At 62.3% G+C, this 21,076-nt stretch overlaps 1 protein-coding gene across 1 annotated transcript; it reads left to right on the forward strand.

The window, feature by feature from the left end:
- Positions 1 to 1,287: 1,287 nt before the first annotated feature.
- LAMC3 (laminin subunit gamma 3) lies at positions 1,288 to 20,110 on the forward strand. Its single transcript, XM_059828871.1, has 28 exons — positions 1,288 to 1,720; positions 5,752 to 6,056; positions 6,248 to 6,378; positions 7,315 to 7,481; positions 7,879 to 8,067; positions 8,238 to 8,355; positions 8,436 to 8,534; positions 8,878 to 9,014; positions 10,608 to 10,724; positions 11,026 to 11,224; positions 11,448 to 11,557; positions 11,802 to 12,020; positions 13,931 to 14,119; positions 14,202 to 14,447; positions 14,785 to 14,938; positions 15,054 to 15,196; positions 15,278 to 15,456; positions 15,548 to 15,686; positions 16,138 to 16,343; positions 16,641 to 16,717; positions 16,850 to 16,984; positions 17,294 to 17,438; positions 17,562 to 17,723; positions 18,063 to 18,165; positions 18,278 to 18,477; positions 18,744 to 18,890; positions 19,094 to 19,193; positions 19,860 to 20,110. The coding sequence occupies exons 1-28, from the start codon at positions 1,303 to 1,305 to the stop codon at positions 20,108 to 20,110; spliced, it is 4,785 nt and encodes a 1,594-aa protein (XP_059684854.1). The 5' UTR covers positions 1,288 to 1,302.
- Positions 20,111 to 21,076: the final 966 nt, after the last annotated feature.

The following is a 21,076-nucleotide window of genomic DNA, read 5'->3' on the forward strand; positions in this document are numbered from 1 at the left end:
AAACTGGTGGTGGAGATGTGCAGAGCAGTTATTGAGCTGAAAACCCTTCTCTTTCTCCCCGGAGGTTGACGGGGGGTTTGCCACTGGCTGCCCGCTCCCAGGCATCTGATGCACAGCTCCTTGGTGCTGGGAAACTCACCCTTCCCAGCGGAGCTGGCTCTGGCTGTCAGAGCCCGGGTCAATATATGGTAATGGGGCTTTGAAACGGTGCTGCTGTGGGAGCTGCTGCCGAAGACTCTGATTCACGGCTTCCCTCCGGTGCTTTCTCCCCGCAGTGTGCACAGAGAAGGAGAATAAAATAAATAAGAGTAGAAGGGAAGGGGAGGAAGGGAGCTTAAATTATAAATGAGGGCTAAGTTTCCAGGGCTCCTGCAGGCAGTTCAGCTGAGCAGTGTGGGGGGCAGAGGTGGTGTTCCCCCATGCACCCCACTTTTGCAAACATACCCCCTGCAGAGCAGGGGTCAGGGTCTGCCCAGGGGCACGGCACCGTGCCAGGCCCCCTCTCTTCCTGTTTGCTGTCACCCTTCTGTCCCCATGGGTCAAATCAGGAGGGTGTCACAGTCCCGAGAGGTTGCCTCTGGCACAGGCTATAATTAGCATTACCTGAGAAGCTGCTAATGAGGTTTGGTGACGATCTGGTTTTGCCACCCCGTGGAGATGCCTCCACAGGGATGTGCCCTTATGCTGGTCCGGGGGATTGGGCTGCCCCATCGCAGCAGGCAGGGATGGGACACCCACTCATGGGTGCTGGTGTGGAGGCATTGGGGGGGTGTCACAGACCCACAACCCAGCCAGGTTGGAGTGAGGGGGAGAGCAGTGGGGTCCCCATAAATCAGTGTGGGGAGAGAAGAGGGTGCTGGGGTGGTGCTGGGTCTGCCTTTCCTCCACCCCCTTTTGATTTCGGGGCTGCAAGAAAATTGGTGACCCCCATCAATTTAAGGAAAAACCCCCATGTGGGGCATGAATCACCACGAGCTCACCCCTGGCGCTGAGAAATGGAGGAGCTCAGCTCCATCCGTGCAGCCAAAGGTGCAAACCTGCCCATCCCTGAAGCGACGGGGCTGGGGTGTATCCCACCGGAGGGGTCCCGTCCTGCCCGGTCCGGCGGCCTGGTGACCAGGGTGGCCTGGGGGAAGCCCAAACCCTGCAGCTGGGGCTCACACATGAGTCTTTCGACATTCCCAGCAGCTTCCACAAGATGGACCTCGGAGCGAGAGGAGGTGCCGGGCAGGGGGACCCGTCCCATCCCATTCCATCCCATCCCATGCTGTCCCATCCCATCCAGTCCCGCCTGCTCCCGCCATGCCATCCGGAGGAGGCTCAGTGTCGGGCCAGGCGAGCCCCGGCATGGCACGGCCTCCCGGCCTCTGCCTGCTGGTCCTGCTGGGGCTGGGGCTAAGGGTGGGGGGCTCGCCCGCCTGCCAGGACCCCCGGGGCCAGCCCCGCCGCTGCATGCCCGTCTTTGAGAACGCCGCCTTCGGCCGGGCTGCCCAGGCCACCAACACGTGCGGTTCACCCCCTGAGGACTACTGCCTGCAGATGGGCGCCCGCCACGCCAGCACCCTGTGCCACCGCTGCGATGCCACCGACCCCCAGCGCCACCACAACGCCTCCTTCCTCACCGACTTCCACAGCCAGGAGGAGAGCACGTGGTGGCAGAGCCAGTCCATGGCCTTCGGCATCCAGCACCCCAACTCCGTCAACATCACCCTCCACCTGGGTAAGTGCCAGCGGGACCCCCCACGGTGCCGGCGAGGGAAACCAGCGGTGGGTGCATCGAGACCTGGGTGCATGGCTGGGGGGATGGATGCTCCTGCACCCTGCAGCTCTTGGTGCTGCTTTTGGGTTAAAGACAGGAGCCTCTCCAGGGCTTTTAGGGGGTACAAGGAGGGAGATGCCCTCTGTGAAGCACTGCAGGTAAATCACTAAAAGACCTGAGGAGGGTCTGCCCCGTCCATCAGCTGAGCCCTGGACCCTTGCAGGGTGAGGATGCTGGTGGCTGCACCCGCCTGTGCCACTTCCCAGCCAGCCGTGCCCGGGGTGTCTGCTGTCCCCAAGGCTGCTTCGCACCGATAATGCAAGTTTGCAAAGCAGGAGGCAGGCGGGGGGAGGCACAGACCCCCCTCGAGAGCCTTGCCACTGGGGTGAGCACCGTGGGTGCCAAACCTGTGCCGTTTCACCCCTGTGCATTGCTGAGGATGCCCGTTACGTGTCGGGGGGGCAGAGCTCTGCACACACCGTGCAGCCCCGGCAGGCTTTCCCAGCTGGGATCCGACCCTCTACATTTTAAATATTGTGCCAGCCACCCGCTTGGAGAGTACTTAAACCCATGGGGCATGCCTGGCATTTTAAAAAGGATTTTAAACATTTTCCTGCCATCGAAACTATCCTGGCTATTGACTGGCGCTGTAAGATCTTCATTCTCTGCCGTCTCCTGCCATCTGCATGCCGAAGCGGGGTAGCGGAGGGGCTGCAGTCGGAGCCGGTAAGGGGACAGCTGAGCACCGGCGTGGCACGGAGCCACGCTGGTGGGACCCGGCGGCTGGAGTCGGTGTGACGGTGGAGGGTCTGTGTGTGCCCCGGTGGGGACGCGGGAGCTGCCCGGCTGGGCGGAGGTCATCGCTTTCCCAGCCCCCTGTGAGCAGGCGGACATCTGGTCCTCATCCCCGGGCCGGGGCTGGGCTCCCCGCCGGGCATGAGAAGCCATGCCGGAGGAGCCTGCCAGCCCCACTCCCTGCTCCTGCTCCTGCCAGCCCCACGGGAGGGGATCTGCTGGCCCCTCGCCCATCTAATGCAGGCTGTCAGAGCGCCCCAAATTCCTTTGTGTTTGACTTGGAGTGTAGACAACCCGAATGCAACCTGCATGGCTGAACAAGCTGCCGCCGGTTCCTCCGGTGGCCAGTTCACCCCCCACCATTGCAGGTGACTTCCAACCTGGATTTTCTCCCTTTCAGCCTCTGGCACGGGAAGCTGGTGGCTGTCTCCGGGACGGCCAGGAGAGTTTGTGGCCACCAGTCCCGACTCGGCACATGGATATGTGTGGGTTCCCAGCACGCTGGTGTGTGCAGCGGCCCCTTGCCCCAGTCCGAGCTCCCTAAGCCTAGGGGCTTGCTTCCCAGTCTCTTCTCTTCCCAAGTCTCTTTCTCTCAGCTCTTCCCCGGCTCCTCTGCAGACGCTGTGCTTGGGTTTCCAGTGGAGTCTTGTCCATTCCCCGTGACCACCCTGCTGTGTCTGTCTCCCAACAACACATCCAAGGCCATAAAGTTGCACCGAGCTTCTCTTCAGACCTGGTTCCCTGAGCCCCCTCCTGAGCCGGAGCATTTCCCTGCAAATGGACCCTTCTTCCTGCATGGCTCATATGTCTTGCCATGCTAAAAAGTGCTATTTTAGAGCCCAGCACATTGCTGTCTGACCTTTCCCATAGCCGCTGGGCCCTGTTCTTGACCCAGCTGCAAACCTTTTTATTGCTACCTTAATGCTTTCACTTGGGTTTATGGAGGAAAAGCCCAACTGGCCCCTGCAGCCCCCCGGGACATAGCTCAGGACGAGTCCTTGCTCATGAGCTCCACCGGTAATTGGATTTTTTAACCCACGTAGCGCATCCCTGCCAGCTTGCTCGTCTCACTCAGTCCGGAGTCAGACGTCTTATAGGTTCTCCAGCGTGGTCACCCGGGGAGCTTATTTAATAAGATATCGAATGAGTTGGACCACACCTGTGTTTACCTGCATGCTGTTGATTGGTGTTAATTAGATTAGCCTCCTTTAAATCTCTCTTTTCTGTGAGGTTTCAGCCATGCCATTACAGTGCATTGGACTTGGAGTGGATCGATAATCCTGAGCGCCTGTGGCCGTTGCATTTACCCTGTCAGATGTCAGGGAGGAACCCAAAATATCCGCGGGCTTTCAAAGGCAACAGGCAGCAGGACTCCTCGGGTAGCTCTCTGAATGCCAACAGCTCATTTCAGAGCATATAGATCAGGCGGTGTCTTCGTCTGGGACTCTGACTGTGATTTTCCTGTGGGATGCGAGCCTGCGGCGGGCTCCCAGGGCTGAGGTGTGGGGGGGCTGGAGGCGGCTGGGCACACATAGGTGACGTGACCAGCTCACACACGCCTCTCTCCTCTCCAAACTCCTCCGGCTGGAGCCCCTGGGGTGGCATGAGCTGCAGTTTGGGCTCTGCGGGAGGCGGGTGAACACTTTGTCTGGAGGACAGCACAGCTGGGAGAACATCCCAGGGGTCCTGGTGCCATCACCCTCAGCCACCTGCACACCCGCTCAGTGTCCCCATCCCACGGCACACCCAGCTCTGGGACACGTCACGCCTTCCTGAGCCCGAAAGGGGAGACAACCAGCCCAGGTTATTTTCTGGATATTTTTTTTTTTTTCTAAGGAGAATTTAGTGGATTAAAAGGCCTGCCCGGGAAAAGCACGCGCTCCCTCGGGATGATTCCGCACGGCAGCCAGTCTCCTCCGTCCCAGCTGGAGGCACCACTCGGGCTCCCCCAGCCCAGCCACCCCCTCCCCTCGCGCGGGGCCGCTTGGAGCAGGGGCTGTTTATTGACATAGCGCCCAGCTCCCTTCCTCTCCCAGAGGAAACTGCTCCGGGAGGCGACCGCCCCGACCTCGCTCTTTTGGTAGACATCCCGCCCGGGACCGTGCTGTCTGGGAACAGGCGCCCACCAGGCATACCCCCCACTGTGGGGTGCAGGGCAGGGGCACCCCCACTGTCGCCGGCCTGGAGGGGACCCGGAGGGAGGTGAATTTGAGGGGAGGCACAGGGGAGCGCGGCAACAGTGGGTCAGCCTGGTTGCAGCCTCTTCCTGGCCCTCGTCACCTCCGGGTGGGCTACGAGTGGGTCTATCCCCCTTCCCCGGGGGCTCGACCAGGCGCTCCCTGCATCCCTGATGGGAGACAGCTGCTTTTCCCAGCGCCGGTAGCCGGCCTGCCTCGGCTCCCCCGCAGCAAAGTCGCAGCACATATGCGACAGTATTCATATGGGTCCAATTAAAGGCTTGTTTTCCTAGTCCCGGAATAACCCCTCTAACATTCCCAACTCATTATCTTTTCAAATAAAGCCAAAACCTTGCAGCTAATTGTTTTGTGCTGTCAGGAGCGGTGCTGTTATGGAGCAATCCAGTCTTTCAGCTGGTCCTTCATCTCTGGCAATTAAGCGGTTCTGATGTTCACTTTGGTGTTTTCTTTTCCCCTTTTTTCTAATTCTTTTAAGCGGTTTCAGAGCTGCGCCGGCTGCCCTGGGATTGGTGGCCTCTCTTTGTCTTTATCCCAGCAAAGATGGCAGCGATGCCGGGTCCCGGCACATGGCTCCCTGGGAAGAGACCTGCCTCAACCCTTCCCACCTCCTGGTCCCTGTTGCATCACTGCCCCAGGGATGCTGCTCAGCGCTGTGGGCCTGACTCTTCTCCCCTGGCCGCTGGTTAGAGCCTGGCTTTGCAGAGGCTCCTTGCCCGTGCAACCCGCCTGGTGCATCCATGCGATGGGTGGGCAGCTGCGGTGGGGCGAGAGCCGACTCGGGGCTGGATGGGGTTTGCCGCAAGGAGCAGCAGGTTAAGGACAGCTGGATGGTGATTTCTGCTTTGCACAAAAACGCTCCTCTTTTAGCTGCGGTGGGGAGAGGGGGATGGTGGGAGCAGCCATAAAGGACGGGGCACCAGGGTAATTTCAGCCCTGATGCGGCTGTGGTACCCATCCGGAGGCCGGGAGAAGGTGATGGTGTGGTGGGTCTATCCCCAGGCAAAGCCTACGAGATCACCTACGTGCGGCTGAAGTTTCACACCAGTCGCCCCGAGAGCTTCGCCATCTACAAGCGCAGCCGCGCCGAGGGACCCTGGGTGCCCTTCCAGTACTACAGCGCATCCTGCGAGAAGACTTACGGGAAGCGGCAGCGCCACTACCTGCGGCCGGGGGAGGACGAGCAAGTGGCCTTCTGCACTGACGAATTCAGTGACATCTCCCCGCTGAGCGGGGGCAACGTGGCCTTCTCCACCCTCGAGGGACGGCCCAGTGCCTACAATTTCGACGGGAGCCCCGCGCTGCAGGTGCCGTCAGGGCGGGAGGGGAGTGTGTGCATGGTCCCCCAGGACTGGGTGCACTAATGCAGTCACCCAGGGTAAACATGTCTGTGATGCCCTGCACCCCCATAGGAAAAGGTGCAGGATGCATCCCGGTCGGGGTGGGGAGCTGGTGGCCCGGACCCCTCACCAAGGCGCCTTCCCCGTGTCCCCTGCAGGAGTGGGTGACTGTCACTGACCTGCTCATCTCCTTGAACCGGCTCAACACATTCGGGGATGACATCTTCAAGGACCCCAAGGTGCTGCAGTCGTACTACTACGCCATCTCCGACTTCTCCGTCGGCGGCAGGTGAGGGGCAGCCAGGCCAGGGAGAGGGCAGGAGAGGGGAGACCTTCCCAGGGCCATGGGGCTGGGGCAGCTGCTCCCCACCTCGGTCTTGTTTGAATTGAGGTTTTGGGGAAAACCACTCAGATGCGGCTTCCTCCATCTGTAAACCAGAGCTGGCAGTGCAGAGACGGGTGATGAAACCTGCAACCCTTTGAGTTGTGCACAAAGGAGGTCTTCTCCCCACAAGCCCTCTCCATTTGCCACCAGCTGTGTTTGCTTTGCCCCCTCCCAGCCCCATGGCTTTTAACGGCAGTGGGGCTCGTGTTGCTCCTCCTGTGACCCTGCTTGGTCCCTGGGCACAGCAAAAGATGGGTCCCGGGGTGCCAGCAGAGAGATGTCCCGAGCCTATGGAGGCTGGTGGAGGAGCTTGGAGTCAGCATGGCCCCAGCCCAAGGAGCCAGAGCCGCTGCCGGCGGGATGGGAGAGCTGATGTGGGGCAGAGACGTTGGTGGCACCCACTTGGTGCTGCCCGTGGGCTGTGCTGAATGTGCCCTTCCCCGGCGGGGGGGAGTGGGCAATCTCTCCATCCCGGTGAGAGCTGCCTCCCCTGGGCAGCGGGGCCGGGGCTGCTCCCAGCCGGCCGGCAGCCCCCATCGCTGTCGTCTTGACCCCCCCGGGCCCCAGCACCTGGAGCTGGTTAGCATCTCACACGGGCCACCCTCAGCGTGCGACCTCCCAGCTGCCCGGGCTGGGAGCGCCTCGGGGACCTGGCGGGCAGCCTCGACGTCAGCACAGCCCCAGCTGCTTTCTGCCCCACTCCTCGCCCCACGGCTGCTCCAGGCGAGCCAGCCCAGCAGCAGGGCCGCATGCTGCACAGTCTGAGCACCGTCCCGCTGCCGGCTGCTGCCCACACTGGTGCTCAGAGTGGCTCATCCGCACACCGGGGTCTTGCTGCAGGTGCAAATGCAACGGCCACGCCAGCGAGTGCGCGCCGGACGAGGCTGGGCAGCTGGTCTGCGTGTGCCAGCACAACACGGCCGGCACCGACTGCGAGCGCTGCCAGCCCTTCTACCAGGACCGGCCCTGGGCTCGCGGCACTGCCGAGGCCGCCAACGAGTGTCTCCGTGAGTATCGCCCGGGCTGGCTCCGTGGTCATGGTGTGCGGCTGGTGCCAATGGGCTGCGCTGGTGCTGCATCGGCTCGTCCAGCAGCTCCTGCCCTTCCTGCACGGGTGGAAAGTGCCTGCTCTGTTTTGCAAGGCTGCTCTGGGCAGAGAGGGAGGATTTACATCCCAGGGCCCCCCTTCACAGCATCACCCCGAGGATCCCCCAACATTTCCTTACCCATAAGTGCAGCCATCTGCTCTGTGCACAGTGCTGCACCCACCTCCGCTCCCAATGGCAGAGGCATTGCCAAAAGCTCCTACCTCTGAGCCAAGGAGCCCCTCTGGCTCATCCAGCCCCCCCGTGCCCCCCGCGTACCACTGAGCTGCAGCCGACCACCCTTTCTGCCCATCCCCAGCTTGCAACTGCAGCGGCCGCTCAGACGAGTGCTTCTATGACCGGGAGCTGTACCGCCGCAGCGGTCACGGGGGCCACTGCCGTAACTGCCGCGACAACACGGCCGGGCCCCACTGCGAGCACTGCCAGCAGAACCACTACCGCTGGGAGCAGCAGGCAGCCTGCCAGCCCTGCCACTGCCACCCCGCAGGTGCGTGGGGCTGTGCCGAGCCGGGCTCCGGTGCAAAACCCCTGCCCTAGCCAGGGCTGGGCTGGAGGGATGGTTTTGGTCAGTCCTCCCTTGCCCGGGGTCTCCCCATCTCCCCTCCGTGTCTCTCCCTGGCTGGGGCAGAGCCTCAGGGCTGGATGGGGTCCCCGTAGGCTCCTTGCAGCCCCAGTGCGACAGCTCGGGGACCTGCCTCTGCAAAGCCAACGTGACGGGCTGGAAGTGCGAGCGCTGCAAGGACGGCTACCACAGCCTCAGCGAAGGTGGCTGCAGGTGAGGAGGAGCCCAGCCCCAGGCAGGAGCAGCGGGATGGGACTGGGGCTCACCTCGTGTCTTCATCTCACTCCATCCAGACCCTGCGCCTGCGACCCTGCGGGCAGTGTGGGCACCTGCGACCCCAACACAGGGAATTGCACCTGCAAGGAGAGGGTGGAGGGGCACTTGTGCAACAGGTAAGCACCATGGGATGGGGATGAGACCACAGCCCCTTTCGAGGCTGGGATCAATGCCAGGGCTCGGTGATCGGTGCAGGGCACGTGTCTTTGCTCCGTGGGGCATTGCTGCTTCCCCAGCCCCTACACATGACCCCTCGCAGGGGCTTTGCGATGGGAATCCTGCGTGGTCGCTCCCTGCAGAGGCCCTGGCTGGCTATGAGGCCGTGGGGCTGCATCCCTCTGGACCACTGGGATGGGGCTCACTCAGATCTGCCACCAGCATCCCCTTGGGATGCTGCTGTGGTCCCCCATGGCTCTGCCTGCCCCATGCCCTGTGCTCCTCTTTCCTCCCCACACCCAGGTGCCAGCCAGGCTGGTTTAACCTGCAGCCCCACAACCCTGCCGGCTGCACCGGCTGCTTCTGCTACGGCCACTCCACTGCCTGCACAGCGGCAGACGGCTACGAGGTGACCCACGTCCGCTCTGACTTCAGCCAAGGTACCAACCTCCCGGCCTCGGGTGAAATGGAGGGCACAGCTGCGCCAGCTCCAGCCATAAAATTCTGGCAATTTGGGAAGGTTGGGGCTGAGCATCCTGCCCTGGGGCTGAGCATCTCACTTTGGGGCTAAGCATCCCCCTTGGGGACTGAGCATCCTGCTCTGGGGCTGAGCACCCCCCTTTGGGGCTGACTGGTGGTGATGGCTGAGGGTGATTTCTCTGGCTCACCCCAATTTTGCTGTTAAACCTTTTGCCCCTAGCTCCCTGGGGATGGGCTCTCCCTGGGTCCCTGCAGCATCCCTCTGTGCCAACCTGCTCCCGGGGATGTGCATGGCTCAGGGAGGGCTGCGGGGCTGGGACCGGCTGTCCCACCACACCAGGGACTGCAGGAACACTAAAAATCAGCTCAGAAAGATAAAAACTAAAAGGATGGAGCCTGGTGGGAACTTTCCACCTTATTGCCTCCTCTCCCCATCCTCGGCTGGGACAGGACAGCGCAGATGGGGGCCGGGGGAGCGGGATGGGGTGCTCTTGCCCAGGGCTGTGCGTGGCAGGGCTGGATGTGTGCGGGATGTTCGGGGAAACCCTGCCATCTGCCGCACAGCCCGACGTGTGCAGCCCCGGCTGTGGGCACACCATGGCCCCCGCTGCGGCCCCCACTCGCCGGGACCCCCGCCTGCACCCCGGCGGTGTACGGGCACCCATGGCGGGCAGCCCGGCTCTCTGCCTTGCCTGTACCCCGACTGGGTGCACACGCCAGCGAGCAGATGGAGGCGAACACGCCAGGCGCGGGTTTATCCTGATTGCCTTTAAACCACGCTGCCAATTGCTGCACTGCTGTAAAGTCTTCCACGGCCTTGAAACGAAGCCAGGCTTTAAACCATGTCTTTTTTCCACCCTTCATGCAGCCAGTTTGGGGCTGCTGCTTTAGGGACAGATTTGGCAGAGCCCCGGGCTGGGTTGCAAGAGGCTCAGCGTGGCCGGGCAGCGCGGGGCAGGGTGCAGCCACCCGCCCTCCTACAGCCCCGCTCCCCAAAGCGCTCCCCAACCTGCAGCTGAGCTGCATCAGCTAGAAGTTTCCTGTGCTGGGTGAAAGGGTCCAAATTCGGGATGATTCGATAATCGAGTGCAGCCCACTCAAGAGCTGGGGAGGGATTTCCAAGTGTTTGTCCTGCGGGCGCCCAGGGCTAGAAGAAATAACTAACCCTGAGGAGTGGGGGGAAGTTTAACTGATTTCCGAAGGAAACCAACTTAATGCAATTACGCCCCGTCTCTCCCTGGGCTTCCTGCGCTCTCCAGCCCACGGTAACATTGGAACCGCAGCACAGGCAAGGGGGCAAAATTTTAAAGATAATAATTTCCTCCAAATCTAAGAAAATAAACAGATGGGGGGGCAGCTAGGGCCACTCTCCAGCGCGTGAGAGCACAGAGCCCGAGTGGAGCACGGTGTTCCAAAGCACTGGCCCCTTACAAGACCCTGGAGAGTCTCAGGAGGAGGGACGGCGCCCCAAAAGCAGCACCCCAATGGTGCTGGGCTGGCAGGGACTCACTGCTCCCTTCGCCCGTGCACTGCCGCTGTGTGCCATCACACAGGGCTGGAGGGCTGGGCTGCCACAGCTCCGGGCACCACAGACCTGCCTCTGCGTTGGGCTGACGGGGAGATTGTCACCCAGTGGGACGGAGAGGAGCCGGTGGATTTTCTTGCACCAGGTATTGTGTGTGCCGGGTCCCTGGGGTCCTGCTCTGCTGTGGGGATCCCCCGGTGCTCTCATAGGGCATCCCACCTCTAAGCTGGTGCATGAGGCACTGTGCTCCACCCCAGAGCTGAGCGCGTTTTGACAACACGAGGCAGTGGGGGGGATCAGGGCGGTGGGCTGGGACCCTGGGAGAGCAGGTTGGAGCTGGCCCTGCTCTAGGAGGGTGACCATGGCTCCTGGTGATGCTGGTGAGAACAGGACCACGCAGGGGTACATCCATGTCCTACAGACTTTGCTTCTCTTTTCCTTCACAGAGAAGTTTCTGCAGAACCAGCGTCTCAGTTACGGGCAGCTCCTGACCCTGCTGCTGGGAGCGAAGGGGAACGGGATGGGGATGGAGACCGGGGTGCCCCTGCTCCAGGTCCAGCTGGTGCTGGAGGGTGAGGGGATGGAGATCACCATGTCAAGCAGTGAGAGCCAGCCCCAGCGCGGAAAGCAGGCTGTCACCTTCAGGTACCCGTCACAGCACTCTGGGGAGCCTCGGCTGGGTTTGGGACACAACGCGTCTGATCTTGCCTGGGCTGCCCTGTGCTGTGGGGTTCAGTCCCTCTCCCTGCGCCCCTCAGGGGATTTAACTGTCCCCCCATCGCTGCGCCCAGCTCTCGAGCTGATCTGTCCTGCGGTGGGTGGCTGTCAGGCTGGCTCTGTCCTTCCTCCCATGCTCTTTCTCCAACAGGCTGCACGAGGCAGAGGGTGCAGAGCCTTCGCTGTCGGCCTTCAGCTTCCAGCGCCTGCTCTCCAACCTGACTGCCCTCCGCTTCCGCGTGAGCCATGGCCCCATGCAAGGTGGGTGGCTCCATGCAACATCCCCGTGGGGACCAAGCTGGGATGGGGCTGGGGACACTGGAGCAGCATCAGGCTTTCAGGGACGAGGAGGGCAGGGGCTGGCTCCTCTCTGCGAACACCCCTGGGCTCTCCAGGAGGTATTTTGGGATTTCCTACACCTTTCTGGAGCATTTCCAGGCAGGATGGAGAGAGTGAGGCCGGGTGACGTGCCATCCCATCCTCATGCCGCTCTCCCCTTTCGCAGGCAGGCTGTCCCTGAGCGAGGTCCAGCTGACGTCCGCTCACCCCGGGCCAGGGGTGCGGGCGGGCTGGGTGGAGGAGTGCACGTGTCCCCCGGGCTATGCTGGGCAGTTCTGCCAGTCCTGTGCGCTCGGCTTCAAGCGGGAGATCCCCTTCGGTGGCCCCTTCGTCAGCTGCGTGCCCTGCGCCTGCAACCAGCACGGGGACTGCCACCCCCTCGCAGGTGCGCACCCCCCCACTCACCCTGTTACTGTGTGCACGGGTGACAAATCCGTGTCATTGCTTGTTTCTGAGGGATGCTGGAAACCATCTGTGAAGTTGCGGTACCCAAAACTTGCAAGCTGAATTGCTTGGCTGGTTGTAGGGACTGGGTTCATAACTGCAAAGACGGAGATAATTAATGAAGTGCAATAATGGTGATAATTTGTAATAAGAGGGGCATCTTTCATGGTACTTTATGATGTTAAAGGAGGAGAAAGGAAGGGTGCTGGTCCTCAGAGGGGTGTGGAGGCAGGGGTCAGGGCAGGAGAGAGGGAGAGGGTTTTGCCAGCACGGGTCTCGCAGGCAGCACGGCTGCCCAAGGAGCGGAGCAGGACTGGGCACAGCCCTGGCACCTGCAAACTGGGGGCAAACCTGAGCAGAGAAGCAAGTGAAAGAGCAGGAAAACACAGCAGTGCCAGGCTTGCAGGAAGGCGCCAGAGGAGCTGGCTCTTGTGCTGCCAGCCCAAGCCCTGCTCTGCCTCCAGATCCAGCTCAGAGGTGCGTGACTGCAGCAGGGACTGTGGCTTGAAGGGAGGAAAAAGCAAAAGCAAAGTCTTCAGGGCAGCGTGGCTGTGTCTGGGGCGGTTTGCAGGGTGTCGGCTCTCTCCTCTCCTGCCAGACAAAGTGTCTGGATGGCTTTGGTTGGGGAAGGGGGGCAGGATTGAAACCGCTGCCCTGGAGCTTGAGGTGGCTGCGTGAATCCAGCAACAGCCTTGCTGCTGTCAGCCCTGGGGAAAGGCAGATCAGAGCAGTGAGGGGCTTGTGAGCTGCTGCCTTGCTCCCCGTCCACCCCTGCAGAAAGCAGCAGCTCCGATCGGTGCTGAAAAGAGCTTGGAAATAAGATGATGCTTTTGGTAGCCGGATGGAGCCCCTTGGAGCTCCTCGCTGGCCGGCTCCCCTTGGCGAGGAGCGACAATAGTGTGCAACCGGGATGGAAAGGGCTGGAAGAGGCGCTGTGCTCTGCAAGTGCCCCTGCCCTGCCAGCGGAAATGCGGCAGCAGCTCTGCAAACTTGCCCCTCGTCTCACGGAGTCGGAGCTGGCGCCGCCGACCGCACAATCCCCAGGGACGGGGCCAGGCTTTTGATGTCCCAGCCCTGGTGCTGCCAGCCCGCATGCTTCCTTTCGTTTATTTTTCCACCCCTTCCTGCCACCCACTTTTCCTTTCTTTTCCATCATCCGGCTCCGCCTGGATGTGGGGAAAATGGAAAAATACTCGTTCCCTCCTGCACAACCCGCCTGGTATGACCTGACCCCACAAATCATGGGGAAAAATCCTCCCCCTGTCTCCTTCTCTCTCTCTCTCTCTCTCTCTCTCAATCCAGTCAAGCAGAGCATCTGCCTGGAGGTGGGGGGGGGGCCTTGAGCATCCTTCCTCCTCCTCCTCCTCCCAGCTCATTTTGGAAGTCCATGACTCACCGGCTCGGCTCGAGAGGAGACGCTCGCTCCCCACTGGGTGCCGGCTGGCTGCTTGTGTTTTCCATGACAGGCTGGAAACGACGCGCCTCGTCGCTGGGAAATGTGTGGTCGATTATCGCAGGCGCCGACAGACTCCGTGCATGTTGACGGTGCTGCCTGCGTGCGCCAGCACAGCCTTGTCCCCATGCCGCGGGGGAGCGTGGGGCTGGCGCTGGGGCGCCAGTGTCCTCTCCAAAACCTTCTCCCTTGAGCAAGTTGGGGCAGGGAGGGAAAATGTTCCGAGTCCTGGCTGGGGACAGGCAATCCCAGCATAATCCCTTGGCTGGAGTTCTGCCTCCCTCTCGGCAGCCACGGTGTGCCACGCTTGGCACTTGGCTCTCCATCCCTCCCATGGTCCCCGCTGTTGTTCTGGGCTGGGTTTTTGCAGACCCTCAGCTCTGTTTTCCTCCTCGCAGGGCACTGCCGGTGCTTGCACAATACAGAAGGTCCCTCCTGTGAGCGCTGCAGCCCTGGGTTTTACGGCAACCCCTTCACAGGGCGCTTCGATGACTGCAAGCCGTGCCCCTGCCCTGACCACTCACCCTGCACCGAGATGCCCGGCAGCGGGGAGGTGGTCTGCACCCACTGCCCCCCGGGGCAGAGAGGTGAGGCTGGGGGTGGGCGGGCGAGGGAGCCACAGGCAGTGCCGGCACAGCCAGACTCTCCCCACCTTTTCGCCTTCCCTAGGAAAACGCTGTGAGCTCTGCGACGATGGGTTTTTCGGGGACCCCCTGGGGCAGAGGGGCCCCGTGCATCCCTGCATCCCCTGCCAGTGTCATGGGAACGTGGATCTCAATGCTGTGGGGAACTGCGACCCCATGTCCGGCCGGTGCCTGCGCTGCGTGTACAACACGACGGGCGAGCACTGCGAGAGGTGTCGGCCGGGCTTCTATGGGGACGCACTAGCTCCCGACCTCGCTGGGAAGTGTGCACGTACGTACAGTCCTGGGGGCTGGCCCTGCTTCCCCAGGTCCCACTGCAGCCAAAATCCTCCCAGCAGTGGGGGCAGAGGGTGGAAGGGGGATGCCCAGCGGGTTTAGGGGCTGATGGATGGTCCGGGTTGGCCCCAAATGCTCAGGAATGGCCTTTGCTCCCTCCCTCCACTGCCGTCCTTCCCTGGAGACACCCCAGTCTGCAGGGGCTCAGACTCTTGGAGCCCTGTTTGATGGGGGCCCTCCACATTGTGAGGGGCTCAGCCCTGGTGCCCCATTCCCACTGCCCCTTCCACCAGCCCCGTGCTGGGATGTAAGCAGTATTTTGTCTCCCGTAGCTTGTAATTGCAACCCCGACGGCTCAGCCCCAGGGCTGGAGGGCTGCGATCCCAGCACGGGCCAATGCCACTGCCTCCCGCACGTGACGGGCAGAGCCTGCGGGCTCTGCCAGCCCGGCTACTATGGCCTGCAGCCTGCCGTGGGGTGCAAGAGGTATGTAGGGCATGGCGTGGGGATGCAAGGGACAGCGGTGGCTCTGCGTCCCCGGCTCTGATCTCTGCTCTTTGCATCCATTACTTGCTCATCACCCTCCGCATCTCGGTGCCAGCTGCGAGTGCCACTCGATGGGGTCACAGGAGAGCGGGTGCCACGCGCTGACGGGGCAGTGCTCCTGCCAGCCGGGCGTCACGGGGAAACAATGTGACCGATGCCACCACGGCTTCTTCGGCTTCTCAGCCAGGGGCTGCCGAGGTAAGAGGGATGGGGACCACGCCTCGGTCCCCAAACCAAGGCTGGCAGCCGTGGCGTGACACCTTTCTGCCACCGTTGCAGCCTGCAACTGCTCCCCGCTGGGCTCCGTCACCCCGCAGTGCCATGAGAACAGCACCTGCATCTGCCGCCCCGGCTTCGTGGGCTACAAGTGCGACCGGTGCCAGGCCAACTTCTTCCCCGACCTGCTGAGCTCCCGCTGCCAGCAGTGTCCTGCCTGCTACGGGCTGGTGAAGGATGAGGTATAGCCTGTGCACTGCCGAGGCAGGCGCAGAGCCCTGGCCCCTGTGCTGCCTCACCATCCCCCCGTGTCCCCCCACGTCTCGCCCGCAGACCGACCGGCTGAAAGCCAGGCTGCAGGAGATGGAGGAATGGTTGCAAAAACCAGGCTGCGATGCCCGCCCAGACCAGTCCCCCATGCTGGGAGATGTGCCCCGGGGAGATGGGCTGCCCAGCCTTCACCTCCTGCAAGGTATGGGAGACACCCCTTCCCTCCACCATGGGGGGAGCCCCACATCACCCCTCCAGGGACACCCTGCTCCTGCAGGGTGCTGTGACATGCTGGGTGGGTGCAAGGAGGTCCCAGGTCAGCGCTGGGCTCAGCGTGGGTGATGGGGTGACCAAGACGGGGAGGACAGCCAGGGCGGCCGTGCCTTTTTGCATAGGACAGAGCACCCCAGGGATGCTTGCACCCGTGAGGTTTTGGAGCAGCTGGTGATGGGCATTACTTGGGGCTGAGCACTGGCACACGGGGTGCCCTTTGGATGCTGCACCCCTGAGTCCCTCATGAGCACCCGGGAGGGACTGTCTTCCCCTGTGAGCAGGCAGAAGAGGGGGTGCTCGGCCATGGAGCAGCCCAACAGGCAAGTGGGGAGCCCCGAGCACCTCCGTGGGCAACAAGCAGCTGCTTGTGCTGCCTGCAGGTGCCCGGGCCACCCTCTTGGTGCAGGTGGGGCGGCTGGCAGGGGCGCTGGGCACCGCGCAGGACAGTCTCAGCAACGCCAGCCAGGCCACCGGCTGCTCCAGCCATGGACCCCCCAAGACCTGCGTCCTGCTGTCGGAGATCAGGGCTGTGCTGCAGTCAGCGCAGCGGGAGATCCTGCACGCTGCGGACACCCTGGCTAGCACGGTACGGGCCCCCACCAGCCCCGGGCTCCTGAGTGGGCTGGTGGCCATCCTGAGGGGCAGTGGGATGTGCAGGACTGGTGGGGTGGGATGTGACCAGCACCGTGGGTGAGTGGGAAAGCTGTGTGGGTATAGCCCTCCTTGCAGCTGAGTCAAGAGGAGCTATTTCCCTTGCTCGGTCCTGTTTGCAAACCTCCTCCAGCCCTTCGGGAGGTTCTCACTGGTGCTGGGCTGGTGGGGTCCAGGGGTGCTGGGTCCCTGCTCCCTGCTGGGGTCTCAATGGCGCTGTTTGCATTTCAAGGAGATTCCCCAGGAAATCCCTCAGCAGCCCACGAACTGGAGCCGCTGGGTGCTGGTGGCACGAGTGCTGGCTGAGAGGTACACCTGCAAGTCTGATCCCGGCATGCACAGGCAGAGGAGGCTGCCTGCTCAGCTGGGGGTGCAGGATGGCCACCCCGTCCCAGGAGGCCATTCCTAATACCGGCTCTCTGGGTGTCCTTGTCCCTGCAGCCATGAGGACGCTGCAACGCAGGTGGAAGTGGCGGTCAGGAGAGCGCTGCGTGCCTCCAATGCTAGCTATGAGCTCCTGTGGAGCCTGCCGGAAGGGAATGCGACACGGGAGGTGCAGCACAAGCTGGAGGCCGGGTGAGGGGCTGGCAGCAAGGGGGGCTGGCAGGGCACCACAGCCCCTTGCCTCTGGCCAGATCCCTGTAACAAGACTTGGTCATGGTGGTTTGACACCTGCCCAACAGGAACATTGCTGAGTCCCGTCAAACTCATTGCACCACAGTGTTGCAAAGTGGAGAGCCAGGGTGCTCCATGCTGGGGGTGTTTCAGGCCCTTTCCCCCAGCGTTTCCCTCTACATCTGTGTCCAGGGCCAGGTCTCAAGCTGTCATCTCCAGCCTTCGAGGGACCGATGGGCCCTGGGTGACCGTGGCATCCTGTCCACGTAGGTACGAAGAAATCCAGCGGGCACGGGAGGAGCTGGGCGCTGGCGTGGCAGAGGTGGCAGTGGAGGCCAGGAGAGCTTTCGCAGCTGTGCAGCAGGCAAATGCAGACATGGCCGAGAAACTTCAGCAGGTGGCTGCACTGGCGCAGGTGAGCAGCGTCCAAGCTAAGGCTCCTGCTTGCATCCCTTCCCCTCGCTTTACCCATTGGGCAGTGCTGCCTCCCGGGCTGGGAGATGCTCTCAACGAGCTTTTGGCATCCCTGACCCCACAGCAGGCGCTGCCGGCACAGGCTGGAGCCCTGGCACAGGACCTGGCAGCACTGGAGCAGGCAGTGGAAGCGCAGGAGCCGTTGGCTCAACAGGCCGTCGAAGCATCCCGCGCTCTGGCAGCTGGATTGCACCAGGAGCTGCAGAGGACTCGTGGCTTTGAGCAGGTAATTGCTGCTCACTTGAGTGGGGTGTCCCTGCAAAATGCATGATGGGGACACCCTGTTCCAGCCGGAGCTGTGGGCATGCTGGGTGCATCCCTCTCCTGTCTCCCACCCGGGGCACGAGGGTGACCCCCATCCCCATTGTTCCAGTGACCAGAGAGGCCATGCCTGCAGCCAGGGGGTCAGGAGCAGATGTTTTGGGAGACATCTCCCCTCAGGCTCCCGGATTTCCCAAGGAGCTTGTCTGACAAGTGGGAGTGGGCTGGGTCACCCATTTCCCAGCTGGGTGCAGCTCTTTGCCCCCTCCCCGGCCTCACTCCTTCTCTTCTCTCCCCTCCCTAGCTGAAGGACCGGGCTGGCTCTGCCCATGGCATGGCCACCTCGGCCATCTCACATGGAAAAGCTGTGCTCTCCAACGCAGAGTCCCTCCTGGCTAGCTTGGAAGGTAAAAGGCACTGGCCAGAGCATCTCCAGCTGCAGCTCAGCTCTCACCACGCTGGCTCTGGGTGCCAAGGGGAGAAAGGGCCAGTTCGGTGACGGCCGGGTTGTCCCTGCAGGCATGAGGAAGGTGCTGGGGCATCGGGAGGGCGAGGCTGCCCTGAGCAGGAGGTTGGCACTTGTGCGGGACAGGCCGATGGTAGAGGCCCAGAGGAAGATTAAACAGGCAAAGAAGACGCTGGGAAACTCCTTGTCCGTCTCCACCGCAGCCCAGAGGACAGCTGGGGAGGCTGAGCAAGTCTCTGGGGAGAGTGCCAAGGTCCGAGCGGAGGGATGTGGGGTGTGGGAAGCCCGCGCCAGGCTGCAAGGCACAGCTGGCGGGGCAGCCACCACAGGCAGAGCCCTGCCTGCTGCAGGCAGGGCTGGAGAGCTCCTGAGTACAGCTTCTGCTGCCCCTCCAGCACAGCCCACCCTTGTCTGCCTGCAGACCAGGGGGATGCATCCAACCAGGGCTCCAGCCTAGGAGCCAGCTGCAGTCCCCTTGCATGTCCCCAGGTGACTGTCCCCATCTCCATCCCTTTGCAGAGGGCACAGGCTGTGCTGCAGGAGAGCAAGCAAGCCCGCAAGCACGCCAGCCAGCTCGCCACGCGTGCCAACGAGACCCAGCGGGAGCTCTCCCGGCAGGAGCATGTGGCTGAGAAGCTCAGGGGGGACCTGGAAGAAGCACACCAGGTGGGCTGGGTCACCTTGGGCAGGTTGTGTCCTCTACAGCCTGGAAGGGGCTTCGCCCACAGCCCAAAGCATAGGGAGCAACCCAGCTTTTGGGCTCCACTGTACGGGGAATGCCTTGGGGACGTTCCTGGGATCCCCTCCCCTCTCCCGTCCAGCCAAGGGTCAACAGTGTCCCTGAGCTGGGTGTCTGTCTGTGTTGGAAGGTGGGGACAGAGGTGAATGAGATGGCAAAAAGTCTCCAAGAAGCCCGGGGCTCGCTCATCTCGGACATCGAGACCCTGAACGACCTGCTGAGCAGCCTAGGTGAGACCCAGGCGGGAACGGGGTGCAGGCTCCCGCGGAAGGGCCAGGCTCTTGGGGCCCAGGGCTCTCCTGCTCGCTGGCGCTGGGTCTCCTGCTTGCTGGCCATCCAGGCTGAGCTGAGTGCCCTTTGGCTGAGATTGCTCAGGGTCTTAGCAAAGCTTCTTGAGGGGTCATGTCTCGAGGGAAGCCCTCGTGCAGAATGAATCAGGCTTGCTGAATGTGTGTGCTCATGCCTAGTGTGGGGACACTGATCTTCCTTGGCATCTCCAGAAGGAGCAGAGCTGGATCAAGGGCTCAGTCCCTTTGATGCTGAGGGAGGTGCTGGGCTGGGTTCGCTCCTTGTTGCTGGTTGGTTTTGCTCCAGCTCCTCCTGCTTTGATCATCTGGGTACATTTCTGAGCACTCCAGGACTCCTGCGTCCGAGAAGTTTTGCAAAGGGGTGGAAACCATCACCTATCTGTAAGAGAGAGACGTGACCAGGCCCCCCCTGGAGCCACAGTCCTATTTGCTTATCTGTGATCACTGGGAAGCTGCAATGCCTCCATGCCCCGCTGCACCCACTCCCTCCAGTTTGCCTGGTGCCGAGGGTCTGAGCCCCTGGAGCATGTCCAGACCCTCTCCTGCCTGGCTCTCTGCCTCTCATCCATGTCCTCTCCCCTTGCCCAGGCAACCTGGAGCAGGCCACGCAGGTGGAGGCGGTGCTGAGCGCAGGGCGGCTGCAGCTGGAGCGGCTGTGGCTGCGCCTGGCTGCGTCGGGTGCCCTGGCCAGCCAGCTCAGCCTGCTGCGGCAGGAGGCGGCGCGGCAGCGGGAGAAGATCCAGGCGTTCGAGAGCAACTTGGCCGAGATCCGGGCCGACAAGCAGAACCTGGAGGACATTTTGCGGAGCCTCCCCAAGAGCTGCTCCAAGTGGCAGTGACAGGTCCCTGGCCGCTGCCCCATCACCTCCGTGCCCCCCTGCACAGGGAACGGCAGAGCGAAGGACACCCCATGTTCACCAGCATCAATCCCTCCCACTGCTCTTCACACTGCCCACCATCCAATATCACACCCCAGGCACTTATCTGCACTGGTTCAGGCTCAGCATCCCAAGTGCTCTGCGGCATGACTTCAGCCACCAGCTCTGTCCTCGGGGTGGGGGGACGACCAGCTACCAGGGACCAGCGACATTTCTGTGCAGGAGACAGAGCCATCACAGGGTTGGTCTCTCACCATGGAGCGAACGGAGAATTGTCAGATCTCCTCCATGCTAGATATGTCCCTCCATCCTTCCTTTCCCACTGCAGCACAGCGCACTGGGGAGGGACAGCTTATCAAGTATGTAAAGTATGAAAGCTCTAACACCCGCTGGTCCTTCTTGTCCCAGGAGATGAGAGAGGCCATCGTACACATGCTGGAAGCTGGTCCTGCTGCACAGCACCCTGCGGTGTGATGCTCACGTGCTGTGGTCACAGAGGTGCAGAGATGAATCGCAGTGAAGCCAGGCAGAGAGTTGCTCACCGGAGGGCACGCAGCTTGCCCTGCTGCCCAGGGGAAGGGAGCTTGCAGCAGGGAGGGCTAAACTGGGGCCAAGCAGAAGCAAAGCTGGACTGTTAACCAGCTCCCAGCAGGCAGGTGGAGAATCCTCTGCCTGCTGCAGGTTAAGAGCAGCTCTGCTCCTGCTGTTCCGCTGCTCCAGGGTAGCACAAGGTTGCCGCTGCCCACAGCTCTGGTCTTTGTGTCCTGTCCCAGCTCCGCTTGGCTCACTGGATGTCACCAAGTCTGGCTATAAACCAACCCAACTGCCGGCAGTCCCAGGGGCTGGGTGGCATAGCAGTGCACTGGGCAGGGAGGTGGGAGAGCTGACACTTGCAGCTGCATCACCCCACAGCCCCACATCGGCACC

Source organism: Gavia stellata, chromosome 24 (assembly GCF_030936135.1).
Source record: "Gavia stellata isolate bGavSte3 chromosome 24, bGavSte3.hap2, whole genome shotgun sequence".
Lineage (NCBI taxonomy): Eukaryota > Metazoa > Chordata > Aves > Gaviiformes > Gaviidae > Gavia > Gavia stellata.

Coding starts and splice junctions, on each gene's coding strand:
- LAMC3 (XM_059828871.1), top strand. CDS start 1,303: ATGCCATCCGGAGGAGGCTCAGTGTCGGGCCAGGCGAGCCCCGGCATG. Junction 1,721..5,751: donor CAACATCACCCTCCACCTGG/GTAAGTGCCAGC, acceptor GTCTATCCCCAG/GCAAAGCCTACGAGATCACC. Junction 15,687..16,137: donor CAGCCTTCACCTCCTGCAAG/GTATGGGAGACA, acceptor TGCTGCCTGCAG/GTGCCCGGGCCACCCTCTTG.